Genomic DNA, 26,408 nt, shown 5'->3' with positions numbered 1-26,408 from the left:
GTAAGTGGCATTTTTTCCGCCCTTTTCTGTGTTCTTTTAGAATGTGGTCATCAGCGTCAATTTTGAGTTTGTTCAAGTCTTCAAGAACATTTTCATGATGTTCTTTGCCCCTCAAAAGTAGGTCATGTGTACCACAAAACATCACAGTCGAAACTATTAATGCAACAATATTCTTGTTGGCTTCTATTTCTTGTTGGTAGACAGAAATCAGCTGTACAGTACATCAACGGGTATATTTTCAACAAAACATTTTGCTTCTGTGGCCGCCGATTTGTGTCACTGAGATGACGTGTGAGATTTCGCAAATTCATGCATGTCTTGATAGCGAGTAAAGAGCCTCCCTATGAATGAACCCAAAGCACCATGTACTACATTAGTTGGAGGAAATAACAAACAGTAAATGCACAACGTGCCCTTTAATTTCTTCAAATACGCCAGCCAAGGAGCATAATCTGTCAACCAACTGTATTTAAATTTTATTTTTAACTGCACAGCATCCTTAGCAAAGTCATAACTTGGAATCGGTGACCGACAGTTTCTTAAAATTTTTATTTTTTGAGATGAGATCTACTAAACGAACGTCCAAGCCAGTGACCCACAGGATTCTGTGGTTCCGGTGCACAAGATCAAACGTATTTTGATACGTTTGATCCTGTGCACCAGAACCACAGAATCAGACGGTAGCGAAGATCAACTTGATGCAGTTAAAACAGCAATAGGTAGGTGCAGTTATGCAAGCGCCAACATTCTACTTCGATTGCTCTTCTCCGCCGCTATCACTTTCGCTACTACTTTTAACTGTTTGCTTCCTCATCTGTCTCCCTAAAAGAAAATAAATTACTACTACTACTACACTTCCCAAAAAATTAAAAGAACTAAGAATTTAAGCTTTTGAACGGGTTAGACATCCCTATAATCCTTTAAGTCAGGTATAGTATTTCCTACAGCAACAAATATTCAATAGTTTAACCACGCACAATTTATTAATCAATTTTCTCATCTACGTATGCATTTCGGGTTGACAAAAATTCTCAATCCTTCTTCAGTGCCATATAATTTGTACGTGCTTTCATAAAAAAACAACCATAGGTAAAAATTCATTCCAAGTACAAGTGCATTTCCAGTGTTTGTAATTTTGAATACGTCTTAATCCTATAGAGAGATTTCAAGTGGACATTACGAGTGACTTCATGAGCATACGCAATTGTCCGGCGCCATCTTTGTGGTTTGTTTACGTTTTATTTGTGTTTACATGCGCTTTAGCTGGAGTTCTTGTGTTGTTTATTCGTCGCGAATATCATTATGGTGAATTTTTGTGTAATGCTAGTTCACTCGAGAACAAAGCAACGTCTTTTTAAAAATTCTCGGCATTATTTGTCATCGAGGACTCGAAACTGAGGAGCTTTCACAACGAAGGCAATTTGCATGGCTCTGGAGAATTAATCAGAAAAATTTCAATACGGATAAAGTGAATATCAATACAAGAATTTGTCAGAAACATTTCATTTCAGCAATAACATTTGATTACTTGTTATCACTAAATGATTAGATAAACTTTTGCATGAGTATAATAAAATGCGTACAAGCCGGTTGCATAAATCCCTTTGTTAATACCGACAAAATAAATTTTAGTTTTAGTTTGAATAGATAATGACTGTGTTCTAACTTCATTTTTCACCTTTCAGTTCGATTTCTTAGTCTCTGCTTGTAATAAATATACAGTAGAGTTAATATTAAAGTGTTAAGCAAAGTTAATCGCTTAGCAGATGAAGAATTAGAAATGAATTTCGAACCAGTTGTCCTTCCAATCTAATTTACATAAATAAAAGTGTGTGTATTTTTTAAGATATAAACCAATAATTTCCATTGTTCATTTACAAATATCTAAGTTAGGTTATTTTGATGAGCAATATTAACATTTCTTCAAGATGTTACTTTGTACATTACTAACAAATAATCATTACATAGTAATCTTAAAGTTGTTCCTGACAAATTCTTATTTATTTATATATAACATACCATAATGATAAGTTCTTTTTATTTAATAATAATATATTATTGAAAAAGATTTTTTATCTCAAAGGAAAACATTCCTCATTTTATGAGTCATCACCAGACTGGGTGCCATGGGGTATGAGTGGCCACAACCCAAACTGCATATCGGGAGCATTATGAAAGAGCGCGTAATCAGGAGAAACACAGCTACTTGTAAGATAGTCATGGGTCCCTCTAAAGATTTGTAAAAGAGTGTAGTAATTTGTCGTCAAAATCAAATAGTTTATGATGTCACCAAATTATACTTTAGGCCACAATTCTTGATCTACAACGAAGATGCTGGCTTCGTATGGATCGACACCTTGACATAATGAAACTTTCTCTTCATATAAAGCAGCATCTTGTCCTGTCAGACTGCGAGAATAACCCGCCAGAAAAGTATTTTTTTTTTTAACTTTGTCCATGATATAAAAATTCTCCAGTTTTATTAAGTTTTAAATTGAAAAAAAGCGCTGCCAACCTGTCAAATAACGAACCACGTGCAAGCTAAGCAAGCGGAAGCTAGACCACAAACATGGCAAAAGGGCGGAACAAACGTGTGTTTTATCATGAAAAATGCGACCTTGAAACCTGTCTATAAGATTATTGGACAGTACTGTATTTGTACATCTTATATATTTTAATGTTTTATTTTTATCTTGACTTATTTATAATATATTAAACACACGGAAAATGCCCACTTATTCACTTTTAAAAGAATCAAACCACCAATTAAAAACATAAAATATAAAAAAAAAACAAAAAATAATTTTATTTTTTTGTTTTTTGTAAAAAGTGTTGAGCCTTGTATTTCTTCATGATATGATGGCATCTTCCCTTAATAATAATATTACCTTCATTGTAAGACACTAAATAAAATTTACTACATTTTAATTAAGGAAGGGCAGATGGACAACAATGGAAATTTATAGGTCTACATTTTATTCAAATTAAAGCCCAACAAAAACACCTATTATCTACGAAGCAGGTTGATTTAAATAAAGTTAAAATAAATATATATCAAATATTTTAATGGATTGTTTTACTCCTGTCAACCATATGAAACAAACAAGTAGGCTCTCGTGGGTTGGGTTAGGTTGTAAATTTACATGCGATCAGCATTGATAGGGGCGGCCAAATGTCTAGCACGCAGGCGGCCAGCAGTCCAAAACCGGCCCCGCTGTACAAGAAATTCGGTAATCCGACAATTTGCTGTAACCGACGCCCGCCGGTCCGATATATGTCGGATTACAGAGACTCTATACTGGTACATTTTACTCCATAACAGCTTAATCTCGGACCTTTTATATTCAATAACCAGCTACAATTACGCAATATTAAATAAACTTGTCTTTCCTCTTTTAAAAGTTGTAGAGTGGCTTTCCTAGGATTTATTACATACGCATACAACAATCTGTCATCTTTATCTCATTCAGGAGGAAGTGCAGAGCACGAGGTTCATTATTCAGTTAATATACGTGTTCAAAATTGTATAGTTAAAGATTTAAATTTTATTTTAATATTAAATAGGTATTATAAGTATAGAAATAATGTATAAGGTTAGAATTATTAACTTAAAATATTAACGTAATATAATATAAAATATGCAAATTTAAAGACCATTGCGTCCTCTAGTGGAGAAACGGTGTAGTAGAATTTAAAATGGCGATCAGCTGTTAATGGCAAATGTGACTTCAGTTTTTACAGGGTAAAAATAAAAAATGGATATTTTCCAATTGAACAAACGATTGTTTTTTAAATTAAAGAGTCAATCCTCATTTATATTCAATAGGTTAGGTTTTACTGAACGTAAATTATAAATTACCGTTAAAATTTATAAGTGTGTATATTTACTTTTTGTTATTAGGTTTTTAGCCAAAACACATTATGAAGTTCTGGGAATAAATAATAATTCTACGACTAAAGAAGTGAAAGAAGCGTATGTCAAGTTATGCAAGGAGGTATGAAATTAATTGCTTATTTTAACCCATCAGTTGTGCCACACGTTGCATTGTATCTTTCAGTATCGGTTAAGAAAGCACACTATCAAAGGGGTTAATGTAACCCTTGGTACCAAGATGGCGGCTCGTCTCTGATTCCAGCAAGGAAACAGTGGGACGCACGTTCTAACCTAACCAATTCTAATAATTTGGTTGCTCATAATTATGGTAATTTTTTAGAATAGGTTAGGTTAAAACGTACGTCCCACTGTTTCCTTACTGGAATCAGAGATGAGCCGCCATCTTGGTACCAAGGGTTACATTAACCATAAAAGGTTTATATAAAAAATTAAAAGGAGACTCTCTTTAGAGGCTAGACAGTTGAGTTCTAATGACGGCTTGTTGAGTGTGGTGTCTGTGTTGTTCTCCGACAAGCGTAGTTGAAATATCAAATAAGTCGTATGCTTCATTCAATTTATTATATTTTGTTTCCATTTATATAGAATTGGTACGTTTTGTTATAATTCCATAGTAATGAAAGTTATTTTTCCTGTTAGAAGGATAAAACATTAACTTATTCACGTGGCAGATTGTGGCTTTGGTATCATATTCTCGGGGTTTTGCTTAATGTTTCTAAATCGTGACTATCGGAGGCATCTTCGGCAGTGTTGCCAATCTTGTTTCCGATCGTGTTTTGCTATGGTTTGATTTGGCCGCAAACAACAACAAGCAGAAGAAATAACTGGATCCCCATACAAAGCCACACTAGAAGCCAAGGCTAAAGTTGAAAAATCAGGAACTTGCAGAAGGGCAATGGATTTGGAGAAATCAGATTCGAAGTTCACTAAAGGAAAGGGGCAGAAAAGTTCTAAAGAACCTGAAAATGATGATGAAAACACTTATTGCATATGCAATGAACAATGTGGAAGTACTTGGGAAAAGTGAATTATGTGCTACAAGTGTGAACTATGGACTGTACACATGTGGAAAATGAGTTTGTTCAATTTATTTGCAATATGTGTAGGGCATAAACAAATTTGCTGTTAAGCATATTTCATTTCTACTGCTTGTTTGAGTTCACTAATTTTATTTATATTGCTTTTAACTTGCATTAGGATGTTTTCATTTATTATGTTTTTTTTTTTTTTTTGTAATTAATTTTTTTTAATTTTCTTTACTTAAATATGCCTTTGAACTTGTATTTCATTGTTATAATATTAAATAGATTTTTGGGCTTGTATCTCTTTGTTTTAATAGTGAATTTCAACTTATACATTGTTAATAACACAAATTTATATACCTGCCTATCTTGCCTCATTACATTTGCCAAAGTTGCTTCCATACCAGGGGCAACCTTGGCAATTGCTATCTTTTTATAAAGTTATTATTATTATGATTATTTTTATTTCCAAATTGATTTTAGCTAGTTCTATGATAAGGTTACATTCTGGTAGATAATAATGGTTTTGTTTCAGTTTACAGCAGTATTTGTTACACAAAATTTAATTTATTCTTATCATGCCGAAGTTACCTCATCCTCCCTTATATATGGAAAGCGAATGCGTACTTGAAATAAACTTAAATTGTTTTTGGCTGTATCTATTATATTTTTTTTATCAAAATTTATCCTAAATACATTCTACAGCCTGAGAAGTATTCAGTCATTCTCAAGTGATAGACAGATAGATTTGATTTTATACATAGATACAAACGAAGAAAATGAATTTCATAAAATCTTGTAATAAGAAACATTTTTATTAATTTTGCAGATGTTTTTTAAAAAATTTCAGGCAAAACTTAAATGATAACAATTCCTCAAGCCTAAAAAACTGAAATTTAAAAGAAATACAGACCAAAGGTTACTTTTGTTGTTATATCCATGTATTAGCCTGTATAACTAAAATGCAACTAAAAATTGATTTGTCACAACACCAATTTATTTTAACACAGCACAACTACATTTTATTACTTTTTTTCAAAAAAGCACTTTGAATGTAATATACAAAATCATCTTCATTCTTATACAAATTAAATTCCTGGATCCTAGGTTACTTTGGTGTTTTTACTGAAATCTTGCTGGCAAATATTGTTTTACTGAACCTGTAAACTAAAATAGTACTTTACAACTGGTGCCCGAACAGGGACCAGTTACTAAAAAAAAAAAAAAAAAAATTCATAATGCCTTGCATGTTCTATACTCACAAGAACCAAGTAGGCTATAACAGGAACCCACATTTATCAGATTGTATTCTATGAATTAAAAAATTGAAATCAATTTAATTTAGATAATGCAGGAGCAAACTACAAAACAATAGATCAGGTGGACTAAATTTTCTGTTGTTTTCTGACCAGAGTTGACTCTTGTTTGTTTTTAAGTGACAGTTTAATTTATTTTAGATATGGTAATATTTTGTGTGTAAGCTGTAAAAGGAACACGAATTTCAAATATGACAAATGTACACTTTTTAACATAATAATTGTAAGGATTAGTGCATAGAATTTCTTCTTTGTATTTTCTCTATTTTATACTTTGTAAATAGAAAAAAAAAATGTTAGATCTTAGCTAGGCCATAGTAGGACCTTACTATTTACAATCCTTCTCCACTCTAAATTGTACATGTAATTAATGAGTGACTCCAAATGCTTTCAGCTGAATTAAAATCTCATCAGTTTATATAAAATAATAAATGAAAGGACATACATTCAACATACTACAATAGTTTGTTTACTACTGAACCCAAATTTAGTTTTAATACTAAAACAAAAAATACTGAGAACAGATTATTTACTGAAGTCAATATTGTTTCAAAAACTAGTTTTTATAAGTTCTTATTCCTTCTCATAGTGGTTGTAATAAGAAGGTGGCTGAATTTATTCAATATTGCAGTTTGTATACATAAATTTACATCAAGGTAATTAAACCCAAGTGAAGACTTGGTGTTTACTTTCCTAGCTGTTACATATACATTACAAGGGAAAGTATTAAAATTGTGTCAAATTTAACTTTCTGCGTTTTTTGCTTTGCAAAAACTTTGTTTTCAGATGACCTGAACCCAAAAAAGTAAAAAAAAAAAACAGAAAAAATTGTGTGTGTCTGTGTCCATCTCAGTTAATCTCAAGATGGGATAAAGATTAAGAAAGTGAATTTTGGCACAGTAGTTTTTGTATAACATTGATGCTATTAAATTTTGATGGTTGTAGATCAAGGGGTTGGGAGATTAGTGGATGATCACATGTCACATCTTCAGAGGGGTCGAACTTAAAGATTTTGGTCATTATCAGCATTTACAACTTTTTATAAAACTCATCACTACCTTCATAATTAAGCTTTTTGCCTTTCTATAATAATTAATAATATGAGAGTTTGTTATAAAACTTTTTATAACAGATGACACCCTACACAATTTTATTTATTATGAATATTTATAAGATTTTTAATAAAAGTTATTTTTTAAGCCAGGAAAGTTAAGCAAATTGATCCTTTGATCCTGGATTTTTTGAAAATTGTAAAGCACTAAACTATCATATGCTGATCATAGTGAAAAAAACAGCTATTCAGTATGTCAGGATGCTGTGCAATGAGTATTATTCATATGCAAGTTTTGTGTGCTGATCCCTTTGTGGCATACATTTCTCATTAGTTCAGTGAGATGTATATTGTAGTTTACATCTACCATCAACCAAGTAATTCTAGCTAATGTGGATTGTTTGCAAGCAAATGTCTGATTGATTCTGTACAAGGCTGAATTTCATCCCTTCCATCTACAAAGGTACAGATCTACAGGGTTTACAATCATAGACTTTAACATTGAAGCATAATAAGATCTGTTTAGCACATAATAAGATCATGTCATTTCTAGACATCTGTTTATGGGACCAAAGTTGTTCATTGCATTATTCTACAAACATTTCATGTAACATAAAACTAATAATTTAATAGATTAAAACTAATAATAATGATTGATAGTTTTTATCAGAATCCCATGAAGAGATATGAAGAACTAAAACTGAATAAAACAAACTACAATACATCTGATGACTAAAACTAACATTAATATATGCATAAAACACAATATTACAAATAACATTAATTAAATGAATAACGAACCTACTGGAACTGGTATAATAAAGAAAAAACAACACCTTTCTTAAATTCCAGCAAAAGTTTAACTATATAAAAACGTTTTCAACTGATTTCATCAGTCTTCTTCAGTTACTCGAACAAAAAAACAAAAAGAACGAACCAAATTCAAATTTACAAAATCACGAGAATGGAAAGAATTCTCGTGATTGCGCAGACTATGCAAAAACGATGTACCGATAAACGGTGAAAAATGCAAATTCTTGACAAAAAATGCAGATTCTTGACAAACTATATATAATATCACAATCTTACGTTATCCAATGAATGATTTCCAAGCAGACGATAGCCCATCTGCGTCCCTGTGGTTGATGCAATGGGATGTTAATTGTGCCCTATATATTTCTAATTTCTCCAAATGTCTAAAACGGCCTGTTTAGATCTAGTGGCTTTTATGATGGAAGCACTATCCCAGTGTACCGTGATCTCCTGTTGCTTAGCAAATGCTGCTAGGACTGTGCTGTCAATTGTCCTCTTAACTGATTGCTTATGCTCTTTTATTCTTTGCTGTAAACCACGCAAGGTGGCCCCAATGTACACCAGATCGGATTTAAAACGTTGAGTACACCAGGAGTGTACTCAATTCCAATCAGGGACCAACGTTTTAAATCCGATCTGGTGTACATTGGGGCCACCTTGCGTGGTTTACAGCAAAGAATAAAAGAGCATAAGCAATCAGTTAAGAGGACAATTGACAGCACAGTCCTAGCAGCATTTGCTAAGCAACAGGAGATCACGGTACACTGGGATAGTGCTTCCATCATAAAAGCCACTAGATCTAAACAGGCCATTTTAGACATTTGGAGAAATTAGAAATATATAGGGCACAATTAACATCCCATTGCATCAACCACAGGGACGCAGATAGGCTATCGTCTGCTTGGAAATCATTCATTGGATAACGTAGGATTGTGATATTATATATAGTTTGTCAAGAATCTGCATTTTTTGTCAAGAATTTGCATTTTTCACCGTTTATCGGTACATCGTTTTTGCATAGTCTGGAAAGAATTCTCGTGATTGCGCATTCTCGTGATTTTGTAAATTTGAATTTGGTTCGTTCTTTTCTTTTTGTTTTTTTGTTCGAGTAACTGAAGAAGACTGATGAAATCAGTTGAAAACATTTTTATATAGTTAAACTTTTGCTGGAATTTAAGAAAGGTGTTGTTTTCTCTTTATAACATTAATTAATATATATAAAATCATAAATGAGATGTTATTAAACTTGTTGCTTTTGATATATATATATAAAATCTGTGCATTAATGGAATGCATCAGCAACATTTGAAATTAACAGTTATAGAATTTGAATTTTCAAGATTTTGATACTAGAATTAAGATTATAGACATAAAATGGAACAAAACAAGATGTAGAATGAGTAAGTTTTGGTCATACATGTTTTATGATAACTGATTTTTTTTTTAGTTCTAACATGTCTTCTAAATAAATTGGTAATTGTAGAATCTAATTTTATTTACAGCAATAAATAATTTTGTTTTTATATAAAATATTTCAAATTCTATATATTTTTAATTTTGATATTTTTATGCTTATTTGATTAAAAAAAAAAATATTTTTGTATAGTTGCATCCTGATAAAAACCCAAATGCTTCAAATCAACATGAGAAATTTGTTCGGTTAAATGAAGCGTATGTGATATTAGTTAGACCAGAAACCAGAAGTCGTTATGATATAAGTTTGGTTTCAAAACAGAATGAAGCATCCAAAAGAAATGGTTACTCCAGTAGTGCTGCTAATTGTACACATTATTATAGAGCATAGTAGGTTTTAATTTTAACATATTACTCTACTAAATTTTGAAATATAAGATGAATCTATACATTGTATGAATCTGTTCTAGAATATATTTTTTAATGTATACCAGTTTATTGATTTAACATTTAAAATGAATATGAATACTATAATAAGTTAATATTATTTTGAATAAATATTTTGTAGAAGGTATTTCATATCATCATACTTATTTCTTTGACTGGAAAAAACAAAGTTTTTTTCTTAACTAGCAATCTACTAATAAAAAATTAGTTCAGTTTAGTATATTAAGAAACTTGTTATGAAAATGGATTTAGAAATAAATTATTATGTTCATGGAGTGCATTCTACACAGTATATAGCAAGTCTGGCATAGTTCCTAGCACTATGCCAGACATGGGTCAAGGCTAGGGTTCCCATAATGTCTTTTTAAAAAACTGAAACATTCCCACATTTTTACTTATAAAAACCTGGGACATGTTAAAAATGAAGAAAATCAAAAATAAATAAAAATATAATATGTTGCACTTTAAATAACATACTAATATGACAATACACACACTAACATAATGTCTTATTTTTTTTAAAGTTGAATTTATTTTTGCAAAAACAATTATATTACAAAAAAATATTCACAAAGACAATTAGAAAAATTGCAGCTTTTAAAAAATATATAATAGTCAAGTTTATTATATGTTAGATTCATCAGACTATTTATCAGATTTATGGACCCATTCAAGAAGTATTTTTTCTTTTGATATTTGGACATAGAACTCAGCACAAGAGAAATCCTTAAAATGAGTCTTTAAAATGGTTAAAGCTTTCACTGTCTCAATTTTAAGTGTGTTTTTTTTCCCCCCTCTGTCTGTCCACAGTGCATTTATTAGTGAAAAAAACATATTCAACACCTGCACTGGATCCTGACAGTGCCAAACAAAAATTAACTAACCATTTTAAATTCTCAGCATTTATATCCTGCTTTGTAAAATAGGCAAATATATCAACCTTTTTCTCTGACACTTTGATCTTTTTATTCACTCCACACTACAAATTTGCTTTCACAATATTTTTTCACACATGCAAAATTATCAAGTAAGTCCTCTTCGTTCACAGTAAAATTTGATGACACTTTCTTCATGAAGATGTAGCTTTCTTGTATATTCTACTCTTCAAATTGACCCAATCCATAGACTGGAGAGGCAATGAGAGATGGTGTACACCACTCCTGAATGTATGTATTCAATGCACTTTTCATAGAAATCTATTGCATAGCTTTCAAACTTTTCAACTGTTATGTACCCTTTTTTTTTCTAACTCCTGCAACTGATTTCTCACAGTAGTAATAAGAAACTTTTCTGCCTTCTTGCAGTTTAACTTTTCCACAAGTTTGATAACAGTAATTGAAGTAAAGGATGAAGTAATCTCTTGCTTTTCAACATGTCAGAAGTAGTCTTTAACTGGCTAGCAAGGAAATGTAGAAGTTTAAGTGATAGTGGATTCTCAAAGAAATTCTTTAGACTGACAGGACATTTGTCATTGAAAAGGAAATATGACTTTAATGCTGGGAAAAGGCCAATTACTCTCTGGATTGCAGGGAAGAGAGAGAGAGGTATCTTGTCTTGCTGTTACCCAAAACAGTTTTATACTCTGTATTGGTGAATTTGCAAAATAATTCAAGTTCCTCAATTCGTACACAATAAATGTGGAAATCTTGGTAAATCTTGTTTGCCTACCTACAGATCGTCAGTTATCTTCAGCATTATGTATCACATGGGTAGGACAACCAATGCCAACTAAATTGTTGGTAGTGTTTTCTTGCATTTTGAAGTACAAATTATTCTTTCCGTTGCTCTTCTTTCCACCAAAGTTTGTATTTGTATTGTCTGCTGATATAACTAACCTTTTCAAGGAGATCAAACTTCTTTAACATTTCCAACACAAAAGAAAATAAGTTCTGAAATTTTACCACCTGAATTAACTAAATCTCACAGTTTCACCTTAACTCCTTTTTTCTGCATGATGATAATATCTCATGACTGGAGGCACTAACTTTTTGTCCAAGCGGTTTGATGCATTGATTAACACTGATATGAAACAAGCTTGTTTCGGATCTTCGTTAATCTGCTTTATTGCAAATGGCACAATAACATTAGTGATTGCCTAGCACTCTGTGAACATCTGAATTTATCATCAAAAATTTTTTTTACAATGGTAATTGTGCAATTCATGGACTTAAAGCTGTGATTGCACTGCTGTATGATAAGCAAAGGTTGTCTCTGTGCTGCCAGTGATAACTGTTTATCTATTTCGCTTCAGGTTTTCACATTTAAGAAATTACTTATATTGCTGCTGGAAACCTTACTTTGAACAGTACTTTTATGTGTTTTCATTTTTATATGATTGACTGTCTGACTGACACCATGTGAAATGGAAAATTTAGTTACAAAATGCACATAGTACATCTTTATTTATACCTATTTTAATAAAGGGAAATTCTCTTCTAATATTATATTTGTACTGCTCTTATGCTTTGGCATTATTCAGACAAAAAACAATAATAAAAATTATAGCAGTCTACAAATCTTTGAGTAGTATAAGATGCTCAAACTGTTACATCTGAACTGTATCTGTCCAATCAGGACTGCTGGACAGGTTGCCAGATAGAAACAGAATTGCCAAAGCTTAACACAAAAATCACCAAAATCACCAGTGCATTAATCATCGATTTATAGTTGATATTCATTCTGGAACATTATGCTAATTCCTTATGTCATACTGTGTCCATATACGTACTTTGCTATTTCCTGTAAAAAGTGGGACACTGGGACATTTTATCAAAAACTGGGACTGACCCAGGAAAAATGGGTTGAATGGTAATCCTAGTCAAGGCATAACTACAGAACAAATTAGTAATTTATGTATTGTTGATGTAGGTACAGTACATTGTGTTTAAGAATTTCCTGAGTTTCTGATGTGTTTAGTATGGCAGCCTTTTATAGTGTAATATGCTATTGTGAAGCCCTAGACAACTTGTGTAGTGTATGATGTGATGCCTGTGCAAGAAAGGCCTACTGGCACAAATAAGTACCTTATTTATTCTCCATAGATGCTTTATTTTGTGAGTTTTGAGTATATACTGATTTTGTTCAGTATATCAGTTTGTATGTTATGGGTGTTTGTGTATGATTTTATGTAATTTTGTTTTGATTGTCAATGAATGCTGTCTTGTCTATTGTGATTTTGTGTATGATTGTAGCTCTGTTATAGTATATTTTGTATGTTGTTTTCTATGAACATCTGAGATGTCTTCATAGTATAATTTCTAGGTGTATAGATATTACTTTGTGTTGTTATTTTCAATTGAAATTATAAGTATGATGATGATAAATATCTTCTCATAAACCTTGTCTATTATTTCACTAGTGTCAAGTATGTAACATTGAAACAGTAAAAGTTTAATAAAACAAAAATGACTTTAATGTAGTTAGTTTTTGGCTTTTGGAATGAATTGAGCTGTACCAAACAGAAGTAAATCTAAATTTAAATACCATTCTATGACTAATATGGTTTTTTATTATAATTGCAGTATTTATTCTAATAAACAGTGCTAGAAGCAGCTAAACATAAACAATAATAAACTCATTTTATTTCCCTGAAACAATAACATTGATACATAGGAAAGAATCACATTTACTTTATATACAACTCTTAGAAACTATGTATATCACTTGTGCATTGTGCTAAAGCTTCTGGATACATGGGTGCAATCAGAAGCTGTGTAGTTAAGACATTTTGAATAGATGTTAGAGATAACCTCACCTTATGTTTTTTATAAATCAAATTAGCAATGTTAGAACTGGCATAGATATAAATTAGTTTTCAGTGTTATATGCTATTTTTTCTCAACCTTCCTTTCAACATTGTTTACTATTGTACAGTAAAAGCTAAATGTAACAGTCTGCATTATTACAGATGGCTGATGTCAATCTAGCCAATATAGGAAAATTATAAGAAAACCCATTCACTTTAACAGTTTTTATAATAATTTTATAAGTTTTTATAATGGACTCCTGTTACTAGAGAGTATTTTTCAGGTCTCTCAGACCACTGTTCTTTCATTATTATGGACTATTTAGTCACCACTTTATTTCATCATAGTCATTGTTTTATATACTTAATTTGCAAAAAATAATGTAAAATTCTTTTTAATTCTTTTTAGCATACATTTTCACATTGTCTAATTTTGGTTTCATTTTCTCTATGAGCAACAAGTTTGGGTTTGTGTAAAGGAAAGCCATGAATCATAAAAGAATCAAAGTTTTAGATTAACATAAAAAATAGATACAATTCATCAGGTTGGAGATGATGGAAAATCTCAAGCTGCAGTTGGTAAAGAAATGTCTCTTGAGTAAGCAGACAATCTCAGAGATTTGGAAAGCAAGAGAAAAATTACAAGAGATTTTTCTTAATTAAACTTGTAAAAATAATACTTTTATTCATTATTTTTACAAGTTTAATAAAAACATGGCTTGTATACTTAGTGTACAAAATTTTTCAGTTGTTAAGTAATTGTCTGCAATATCAATATACAGTAATGGACAAATCAATATTAGTATATATACAGCAGAATCCCCTTAAATTTGTGGTAAGATATCATCTGAAATGAGATAAAAAAGACATTGTTTTGGCATCTGGACTGTGATAAGATGGACTTTCATTATAACAGACCAATTTATTTGGTTCCATGGTGATCTGTTACATTGAGCTTTTACTGTATATGTTATCTTTCTGTCATTTATGAATTTGGACACCAAGTATCCCAGTGTATTGTAATTTAAAAACAGCTGTTGCCTAGAATTTTTCATATTTAGTCCATCTTTATGAATTAAAAGATGTCATTTCTTATTACTTATTTTATTGTACAAAATTTCCTACAGAGAATCATCATATTCTTTGTCTTCTAGTACAAGTAAGATATGCAAATGAAATCTGTTGGCAAAAGAAACCGTGCATCTTGTAACTCAGCAGAATATTTAATAAATCGCAACATTTTTGACGTAATGCCAAAGGCCTTCCTCAGTGAAGTACACCATTTAAAACAAAATGAACATAAACCTATCAAATTCAATGGAAATAATTTAAAAATTAAAAAGTGTTCTAAAGAGAGCACTCACAAAAAAATAAAAACGACAACAATTAATAATTACAAATCATAGAAATAAAAATAACGATTAATATAAAATGTTAGAAATTTTTAAAAGCCAACCAAAAATTATTTTGTATCAATCATAGGGACACCTTAGCTACCACATGAAAAGTACTTATATGAAATGTAATCTGGACTTGAAACAAAAATAATTATTAGAGGACCAAGTCCAGGTAATGTTTTTGACCTATAGTATTAGGTCAAAAACATTATCATTTATTGTCAGAACATAGTGACGACTAATACTTGACTTCATGCATTCCTTGTCAACATTATAACTCTGGAATGAGTCGTCCTAGAAAATTTCATCAAGATCGGACGACTCATCATCACTCAAGGATGAACTGATTAAAATTTCAACTCTCAAAAATGATCCGTTTTTTTAGAACTGGAGATAGGGGGTTTTTCTTCATTATGGATCATTTTTGAGAGTTGAAATTTTAATCAGTTCATCCTTGAGTGATGATGAGTCGTCCGATCTTGATGAAATTTTCTAGGACGACTCATTCCAGAGTTATAATGTTGACAAGGAATGCATGAAGTCAAGTTAGTCGCTTCCTGCACACATGTGTAGAAGCATCATCTAGTGGTCAGAAAATATGACAAGCAGTAAAATGGTAATTTTGTAAGGTAAATGTTATCGCTAACTAGATACACAACAACAAATATATAGAATCTTTATAGAATAATGAGTTTTAAAAAGTTTTCTTTTTTAAAACGGGGAGCAGCAGCAATCAATATTGATGGCTTTACGATCCATTCTTTTCTTCGTCTTCCTATCGTTAGTACGAAATTTCGATCTCTAAATGAAAAAGCTGCACAGAGATTCCAGATTGAGATGAAGTCGCTGAAATTCATCATTGATGAAATGTCAATGATTGGTGCAAGAATGCTTTACATGATCGAGAGAAGATTGAGGGAGATAAACCCTGAGAAAGATGAGCCGTTTGGTGATTTTCATCAGCTTCCTCCTGTTAAAGATACTCCTCTCTACTCGAGTGTTTTTTACAATGTAATGTCCCAACAAGGTAGGGACCCTGTTGGGATATTACATTACATTTGCATTTGATTCTTTTGAGAAGTTCATTGAACTTAGTAATTCTCATAGACAAAATAGCACAGATAGTTCCTTCACAGATGTCTTACAACATCTAGCTTTGGGTGATGTCTCTGATACATATCGGAACATTCTGACAACAAGAAATCGAGTCTATTTATCCAGAGATGAACTTGATCAGTTCCAAACAGCAGTAGAGCTATATCCAACAAATGAGCAAGTTAAACAAAGCAACAAAGACTACTTGCAGTCAACTGGATGCTCTCTTGCTTATATAGCATCTGAAAACACTCCAGATATTGTCCCGCTTTCGTCCAAAGATGACTCGGCTCTTGGTCTCTCCAAGTATTTGCATCTCTCAGTTAATGCCAGATTCCTGCTGAGAGTCAACTTATGGGTGCAAAAAGGTCTCGTCAATGGTTCACTAGGAACTGTACGCTACATTATATATGCTCCTAATGCTCGCCCTCCAGCTCTACCTCTGTTTATTTTAGTGGAATTAGATAGCTATCGGGGACCTTTCATCTATGGTAATCTGTTTCCAATAATCCCCATAATATGCTCTTCGAACGATGGCAGTATATTGCGATCTCGTAGACAGTTTCCCCTTACCTTAGCATACTCGATGACTATACATAAATCACAGGGATTAACTCTTCCAAAAGTCAAAATAGATAGCTGTCTCTTTTTCCCTATATCGGTCTTACCTATGTTACATTGAGTCGAGTGAAAAAAAATAACTGACTCAGTATTTTTAAAGAGTTACAGATTGACTCATAGCGATCTTTATTGTAAGTCCAAGGCCCGTAGTGATAGCAGAATTTTATGAAACGTTTGCATAGCAATTAATTAATGGCTTATTCTGACCTTATATTTGTACCTTTAATGATCCAATAGAAATCAAATATATTGTTGAGAACGAATGATTCTGTGTTTCTTTTTTCCCTCATAATCTAGAAAATAAAGGTGCGAGCAGTTTCGTTCCAACTACACGCTGATGCAGCATTACTTAACTAGTTAAATATACTGCTGGAGTTACAAGGTTAATAAAAGTAAGCTGAAGGTACAGTCAAACCTGTTTTTATGCGGGGGATAGGGACCGCATTAAAAAAGACGCATTAAAAAAAATCGCACGAAACTTCACGAATGGCTGTAAAAAATAGTTTTCGCAAGACAATTAAAAAATATTTTTTTTATGCGGTCAACAGGGACTGCATAAAAAAAAGTCTCACATAGAAAATAACTCAAAACCGTACGAAATAGAATTTATTGACAACAGATGTCAGCACTTGACTGCATCGTCTGGTCTATCGTCTGTTTTACATATTTTTGTCCAGGTGGTGTTTTGTTGACTTAAAAAGTAAATTATTTCATTTTTCGCATATTCATGCAATAATATTACTATAATAAGTGCATTTATGCTATAATAAGTTTATTTAGCTATAATAAGTCAACGTGAGACATGACGAATCGCACGAAACTAGTCGCCAACTATACCGCACAAATAAAAAATCGCACAAAAAAACCGCATAAATTAAAAATTCGCATTAAAAAAATCGCACATAAAAAGAGCGCATAAAAACAGGTTTGACTGTATTTGAATTGCTGATAAGTCATGAAAAATGCTTTATATTGGATAGCTTATAGACATTTATCTTTATTACTAATATGTATATGGTATTGATGATTATTATGTGAATATCCATTTGATTATTTGATGCTAATTCATTTATAATGTTAAATTGATGTTACTTATAGACTAATTTGATTTTCTTTTTATTTTAGTGAAAATGAATATACCAAAGAAAATGAAACACACAATTATTATAGAAATCATAGTTATTCACATTCTCCTCCCTTAGAAAGGATAAAGAATGTTTATGTCGTTGTTGGTTGTGTTATTTTAATAATTTTTGGTTCTTTAGTTCATTTTGCTACATTCAGGTAATTTTCTTTAGTTATTTTAAATCTAGGAATATATTTTTTAAGAATAATTAATTTAAAAAAAATATATTATATAGAAGAATCTGATCATTTCTTCAATGCAACCAAATTTATTTTCATAAAAAAATTGATACTTTTTGTATTCACACAGATTTTTTTTTTTTTGGATAACTTTATTATATTTTGTGTTTAGTGAAGATGATGATAAATAAACAAAAATTTAAAATAGACGTATTTAACTTAGAAATAATTGCGAAGTTGTGGCCGAAGTTTTCATCTCTAAAATGTGAACTTAATGTTGCTTACAAGATAGCAGCACTCGACATTCACGTTTTAGAGATGAAAACTTCGGCCACAACCTCACTAATAATAAATTATTAAACATTGTATCACAATTAAATGTATAATTTATAAAAAACCATAAATAAAGTTTAATTTAGTCTATAGTTTATTATGGATAGATTGATATTTTATAACTATATTTCCTTTAACATCATTAGCAACAGGACTGAAACTAGTTCTTAAAACAATGAAAATTCTTAATTATGTATTCACAAATATTAGATTTCATTCCTTTTTAAAGAAATGAAATTTTAAATTTAGTTTAATTAGTAGTAAATTTAGAATAAAGAGAACTGTTTTTTTTCTTTTTTGTAATATATTAGACATTTTTTTGAAAAGATATATATGATTATAAATTTACAAAAATAGTATATACTACTAATCACTTTATACATAACACAGATATTTCATGTGTCTTAAATGAAAATAATAATTTTAGAGAAAAAGCTTTAATTCTGATTAAAAGTCATTTGTTAAAAATATTAAATTTATATATTTTATGATTAATAAAATGAATCCTTTTTTGAAGTAATATTTTATTAAATTAGATTAGGTATGACTTTTTCTGAGAAAAAGTTGGATGAAAAAGATAAAAAACTTCAGTCTATTTATTTTGATGTTAAGTTAAATGCCATGTAAGTATGCACTTTTGTAAACTAACTTTTTACATTATTCTCAACTATTATAAAATATACTGTAGATTCAGTTTTAAAATTCAACTTTTTCTATAAATTAATTTAAGAATTGTATTGGGTTGTTCGGAAAGTAATTTCATTTGTTTATTACTAGAGGAATTAAGTGTATTTTTACCAGCCAATTTTATTTTAAACCACATTGTCATTATATACTTAGATGGCTGACATTTTAAGGCTTATTTGTAAAAAATTTTTTGTTTGATTCTGTACAGTTTTTTTTTTTTCCCGGTGTCCCATCAAATTTGGAAAATCGAAAGCATCATTTTCGGCATATTTTGGTTTTTTGTAACTAAAAAATCAAAATGCTGTTCAAACAAGAAAAAAAATTGTGGTACATGTTTGGAGATGATGTGTTGAGAGAAAGACAGTGCCAAAACTGGTTTACAAAATTGCGTTCTGGCAATTTTAATATCAAAGATACACCACATTCTGGATGGCCATTTGAAGCCAATGAAAACAAAATAAAGGTACCGATTGAAGTAATCTGCCATATAACATGTGAAATCACTAAGAGATTAAATCTGTTAAATTGAATCGTTTATTATTACTTCAAACGAATTTGTTTCGTCTCAAAGCTTGATATATGGGTTCCACAAGTTATTAGAGAGAGAGATGCTCTCTATGGTGGGATTTTTAAGAAATTTGTCTTTCAGCTTTTACCAGACAATTTAACAATTGATTTCGAAAGTGTACTGCCATTGAGTAAACAAATTGAGTAATATCATTAAACAGAAAAGGCCAGAATTGATCAACAAACAAAGTGTAGTGTTTTACATCATAATGCCAAATTTCACACAAGTTTGATAACTTGTCAGAAACTGTTATAGCTTAGATGGGATGTGTTATCACACCAACCATATTTGCCAGATTGGGCACTCTCAGATTATTACTTGTTCCAGTCTATACAAATTTTTTTTTAACTCTTAAGACATTTACTTGAAATGACAATGTCAAAAATCACTTGGATCAGCTTTTTGTAAACAACGATCAAAATTTTTATGAATGTGAAATCATGCTACTACCAGAAACAATGACAACAGGTATTTGACCAAAATGGTCACTATATAATTCAATAAAATATTTATTTATTATAAGAATATTGCGTTTATTTTTCTATGGAAAAAACGAAATTACTTTCTGAACAACCCAATATTAAAAAGAGAGAAAATGAGGATATAAATGAAATAAATAATTCTCTCTCTCTCTTCTCCCTTTCAACAACATATTGTAGATAATCAATTTAAAGCTTAACTTTAAATAAAAAATCTAAGATAAAATGATATATGAAAGTAAATGAATTTGAAAAATGTTTTCATATTTCATCATCAGTTGTTACTCTCCTTCCTCCTGTATTATTTTTACCATGTGTTGTTACTTATCTTTGTTAAGCTATGAAAAATCCTTATTCAACATGCTTTAATTTTTTATATATAAATTAATTATTGCAATGTTTCTTTTATTGACTAATATAAGTTTTGTAGGAAATTTTAAAATATTATTAGTTAGTAGTATTCCACTAATTCTTTTGTATGAATAACATTTAAACTTTTAAAATATTTTTCCTTTATGTCGGTCACTATCCATTGACATATATACGTCATCTACCATTTGTACTTTCTATCAATCATCAAACTTGGTCTTCCTAAATGAAATCTGTTGAACTCATGTAGTCCCTCATGTAAGTGTTCATGTTAAAGGTTAGAGGTGCTAGATCATCAATTGCTAGAAGATTGGTGGTCAATCTGTAGCAGATATGAGCCATTTATTTTGAAAGTGGCCTAAATCCATTTATGTTAAAATCGAGATATTTAAGGATTTGCATTTTAATCAATTTAAATATAATTAAAATATTAGTAACTAATAAAATGGTAGTATGTTTTTGTGTTTCTAAGGGTGTATAATTTATCAACCCAATTAGCATTATTAACATTGTTTAAAAATATGTTTTTGATGGCTATAAATGGACTTAAGCAACTTTCAAAATTAATGAAATATGCCTTTTTAAGAATTAGAAAAAAAGTCCATGAGGAAAAAATAAATTTCCCTTAAAATAAAAAGAAATGTATACTATTTAATGTTATAAAATTTAAAAATATTCAACTTTTATTCACTATTTTAAAAAATGTTACATTAAAATTAATATTTTGCAATTAATTATTCATTCTTCTCAAATTTTCATATGCGGGAGAGATTTAAAATAATTATGGTGTACAGGTGGTATATAGTATAATAGATCCATTAAATCATTGTATTTTAGCATTGCAATTGGCCTTGTTTTTTTGTACATTGGTGCCAACTAAATATTATTAAAGTTTCTTGGTCTCCCCCGAGATTTGACGATAAAATAAAAAACACACCATTCATGTTTATCCAGCAATAACTTTCATCACAATAAATGTTTTCGTCCAATTTACAGGCCTGTAAACTGATCAGAAATAAGGATCGCAAGACTCAAAATACATCCACACATTGTAATTTACTATGTCAAGAACACTCATTTTATCTGCAATGAATTATGCAACAAATGATCTTGCCAAGACGGACTATAAAAAATTAATTTTTCTATGTAATATTGTTAATGGTTATTAATTTGCTATTACAAAGGATTTATCAAACTACAAATACATAAACAAAAACATTTGCTGTACTTGGTGTTGATTTATGATTTCATTCCTTTCTTAGAGTGAATTCTGTATACTGTACTAAGCAATTTTTTTTTTCTTGGGGGGGTGTAAAATTATTAGGAAACTCAAAAAAAGTAGATTGCAGGTGCACAGTAGGGTTATCATTATCAATTTTGCATCACATTGGTAATCTTTCTTACTTGCTTGTTTGTGTTGATATATTATATTTACTGGAATTATTATTATTTAAAAAAATCATTATCTGAGTTAATTGAGCAATACCATTAATAATAAAATGTAAAGCTCTCATCATAAAATTTTACTGCATAATATACTCCATATCTGTTTGCAACTGTCAAAATGGGACTTTAAGCCACTTTCAAAATAAAAATTTTTATCATTCTATTAATCAGCTAATTTTCGTTTTACAAAATCTTAGTGATTTTAAATATACTATTTGTTTCAAAATGGAAAGATAACGTAGAAATGTAAATATTAAAATAGCTAGCTTGATTTTTTTAGGTCACTTTCAAAATAAATGGCTCAAATGTTCATTCTATTAAATATTTTGTGTTGTTAAGTTAATTTTATTTTCACAGGATTAAAAAATCTACATTGAACAATGGTTTTTCATTTTTGGGTTTTGATATTAAATTCAACCTTTTAAATTGAATAAATCTAAAACATTAATGTAATGCACATTTTTAATATACAGGGCTTAAAGTGACTCTCTTTTTTAGCTTTTTCATAGCCCTCTTTTTAGCTTTTCTCCATGTGAAATTTTTTTTTTGTAAATGTGCTCAGGAGAGAAATAGTGACCAGCACGCACCCATACACCTTATGGACCGTGCGTGACATGATAAGGCACTGTCGTATACACATGTAGTGTACATGTATATAGACTAACAAAACGAAGAGCTTCCCAAAGCCTGATACTCTGCACATGCTGTAGGAATTTGCGTGTGGGTTCTCCTTGCTTGTATTCTTCTGAAATACCGATCTCCGCGGCGCTTTGATACAATCACACTGCATTAAGACAAAGTACACTTCTACTTCGGCGTTAAGAGTGATTTTTATGCGGCATTATTTTTAGCATTTGTATTTATTTAAGTGCAGTGGACAAAAGAAAGAAATAGATTTTATTTAATACTAACAGTAGAAACTCATGTTTTTACTTCTACTGGAGTTTAGGCTTTTATTTCAACCTCGACTGTTTAGTTACGAAAAGTGGGAAGATGAGCGTCACATGATCGCATACCTGACTTTTTACAAGTTTCCTTACCTTGAAAGTTTTATATTTTTTTCTCGATTTTAATTATTATTAATTAACTTCTTTTGGCGGATTCTTATATATTTGTATTATCTGAAGTTGCAGATATAAATGTGTAAAACTTAATTTAAAAGATTGTTTTTCTTATATTTTAAAATTCAAAAATAAATTAAATATTATCGGAAATGCTAAACTATAAGTACAATGTGTTTTACAATATCATTGCAAACAGATATAGCCAATTATTTTATAAACGTATTTACAGAAAGTCCTCTACTTATGAACTTAATCCGTTCGTAGCGGTCGTTCGCAAGTCGAAAAGTTCGTAACTCGAAAAGACGATGCTTGGCGCAAAAACTCAAATACAATGTTGTTTTTACAATTATGTAATGTTTAGGCTACTTGAATAATGTTGAATTAAGATTGTTAAAGGGAAGTATAAATTCAAATCAATCACATGTACATTTTTTATTAAAATTACTCATTTAAAACAACTACAAATGTACAGTACATATGTATGTACTGTAAATGTTTTTAAAGTAAAACTTCAAAAATAAACTTGCCTGTACATAAAAAATAACAAATAGTAAACAAATGACATCACACATGATTGACACACGACTATAGTCCAAACTCAACTAAGAGCCTCTCACCTACCTCTTACGCTTAGAGTACCTAGATATCAGAGTAGCGACACACGAGTCATTGCCACCATGTTCTGTCGACTGTCATCACGTGGTCTATGGGTTTACATTAAGAAATGACGATATTTTTAGTTTAATAAAGCATTTTTACGAATAAAATGCTTTATTAAACTAAAAAATATTATTTTCTAGATACTCTACTCACGCTCATGTTAACCCGCCATCTGTCGGCTTTGTTTGTAACTTCGAAAGTTCGTAAGTCGAATGTTCATAAGTAGAGGACTGCCTGTATTATTTTAATTTTTATAAATTATTTAATTTGATGCAACGTGATCAATTAATATGGAGGCGAGACTCGATTCAATTACTTATTCATTTTAGACGTTAATTACAGTGTTATTTTAATGTAATTTTATACATAATGTATATTTATTATGATTAATAAAACTATATAGGAATAATATCTGTGTCTAATAAAACAAAGCGATTATAAACGTAAAAAGCGTGCATTGCGTCTTGATCATTTGTAAGTGAAATTTTATGATTTTTAATTTTTAAAAAATGAGATTTTTATTTATAATTTCTGTAATTTGATCTATAAATGCAAAAAACTAAACTTATCAAATATCAACTCTATAAATAATTTCATCATTTACTTATTGACATCAGATTTGTTAAATTTCATGGGATTGTATTATTTTTCAACTTCGAGGGTAGTAGAAAGCTTTGTATATTTTCTCCCGTGAAAGTAATAGACTCTGCCGGTTCCCTACTGTGAAGGACAACAAACTGCTAAACATTTAATCACATTGTTTTCATAAACTCTCTTCTCTATCAGTTGTGGGTCAAATGACTAACAAATTGTTTTACTGTACTCAGGGGAATAGATTTGGAGACTAGTATTACCAGTAATGAATTCTGTAATTTTATTTTAATCATTTAAAAAATATTGATAAAATTACCAAATAAATGTTTGAGTCACAATTACTAGTGGTATTGCTATGTAATGAACATGCAACCCACTGATTCTGCCAGAAGTTTTTTCTTTTCTTCTTTAATTACATTTTTTTTATAAAGAAATCAAAAAATGTACCTTGAAATAAATGACATTTGAAATGTGGCATATTATATGGAAACACATTCTGGTAGTTATGTTACTATTCCATTTGCTTTGCTGTGTAATGGTGGGAATTCCGTACTGGGCACATGAAAACTTAATGCAGGCCTGTTCTGGCTTAATGCAGTCTTACTGATCACTTTTCTGGAGTATAAACTCAGCCTAACCATTTTCATATTTAATCTTATCAGTCCACTTAATAATCAATCTAATATCATATGCAATGTTATTGATACAAAATGTGTGTGTTTTTTTTTAATAACGCCTGTTTTAGTTCACTTTAACACTATTAGCTTTTTTAGCTTTTTTTCAGTGTGAACTCTCTTTTCTCACTTTTTTTCACTGCCATGACTGCTTTAAGCCCTGAATATACAGTATTTAAGGCACTTGTTTTTATTAATATTTAAAAGTGCAAGGTAGATTGTACTTTTTGATTTAGAGATTCAAAAGTGCAGATTGTAAGGAATGCATTTTGTAAGTTTTTGCGATTCTCTAATAAAGAAGTAATTGTTTAAATTAGTGTGTTGTTAGTGTACCCATACATTTAAAAATATTTTATCAAAATAAACTAGTTAGTTCACTAAGCAAGTAAAAATTAGAAATGCAACCATTCCTAAACTGAAATATTTTAATAAAAAAAAAATAGACAAATTTTTAAAATTACTGATATTAAATTTTGTTGATCTTTTATCATGTGGTTTTAAGTATAAGTGGTGTTTGATTTTTTTAATCATGTAATATATAATTCATTCGTCATTTCATCCACAAAAATGAAACTGAATTTCATGACTAAATTAAAGACACATTGGGATTACTATCTTCAAGTACTCAGAAAATTATACGTATAAATAACACCTTATTCTTGCTGAGAAACGTAATTTATTACATTAACAAACGTTTTCAGCCTGATTTAATGTAATAAATTACATTTCTCAGCAAGAATAAGGTGTTATATATATATATATATATATATATACATTGGGATTACTTCAAAAATAATTTTTAGGCAATTAAATCAGTTAATTTATTTAAAAATTTATCTTAAAATAAAGAAAATTATTATTTCTTTAATATGTTAATAATAATAATTAATTTTAAAATTATTAATGATTAATATAAATATATGGGGGAAAAAGACTTATTTGTGATTTTCAAATTTCACTTAGTTATAAGATATAAACAAAAATTATTTTCTTAATAATTATGAATAACTTTAATATTTTTAAAATGTTTCAAATTAATCAGTTGTATAAGAATAATTATTCTATTTCTTTATAAATATATTCTATTTTTTTTATTTAGTGATGGACGAGATGCCACAAAAATAGTTCAAATGCAGGACAAACTCAACAGGAACAAGTCAAGTGCTTCTCTACCAAAAACTGACGAAGAATCTTGATTTTATATTTTTAATGAAAATTTTGTAAATATTTCATTATTGTAATTTATACATTTTAGCAAATATAAATATTTTATGAGACAAATCTCAAAATGAGTGCTCCATAATGGAGGAAGAAGTTTTATGTAAATACGACAATATGTTAAAAGACTATTAAATTTAATTTAATTAAAATTTAATATTTAATTTATTATGAAAAATTACAATATATAAATTCTTAA

The 26,408-nt window shown here is 29.9% G+C and overlaps 1 protein-coding gene across 1 annotated transcript; it reads left to right on the top strand.

The window, feature by feature from the left end:
- The first annotated feature begins 3,690 nt into the window (after nt 1-3,690).
- On the top strand, nt 3,691-26,408 carry LOC136969282 (dnaJ homolog subfamily C member 4-like). The gene is made up of 6 exons (XM_067263395.1): nt 3,691-3,826; nt 3,902-3,995; nt 9,701-9,897; nt 17,938-18,096; nt 18,987-19,073; nt 26,091-26,408. The coding sequence occupies exons 1-6, from the start codon at nt 3,756-3,758 to the stop codon at nt 26,185-26,187; spliced, it is 705 nt and encodes a 234-aa protein (XP_067119496.1). The 5' UTR covers nt 3,691-3,755; the 3' UTR covers nt 26,188-26,408.

Source organism: Centruroides vittatus, unplaced genomic scaffold, assembly GCF_030686945.1.
Source record: "Centruroides vittatus isolate TY-2023 unplaced genomic scaffold, ASM3068694v2 contig_1776, whole genome shotgun sequence".
NCBI classification, from domain to species: domain Eukaryota; kingdom Metazoa; phylum Arthropoda; class Arachnida; order Scorpiones; family Buthidae; genus Centruroides; species Centruroides vittatus.
This window is presented reverse-complemented; position numbering and strand designations above follow the sequence as displayed.

Excerpts from the sequence above, each read along its gene's own strand:
- LOC136969282 (XM_067263395.1), top strand. The coding sequence starts at position 3,756 with ATGGATATTTTCCAATTGAACAAACGATTGTTTTTTAAATTAAAGAGT. Across the intron at positions 3,827-3,901 it reads TCCTCATTTATATTCAATAG|GTTTTTAGCCAAAACACATT; the intron begins GTTAGGTTTTAC and ends TTTTGTTATTAG. Across the intron at positions 19,074-26,090 it reads GATGTTAAGTTAAATGCCAT|TGATGGACGAGATGCCACAA; the intron begins GTAAGTATGCAC and ends TTTTTTATTTAG.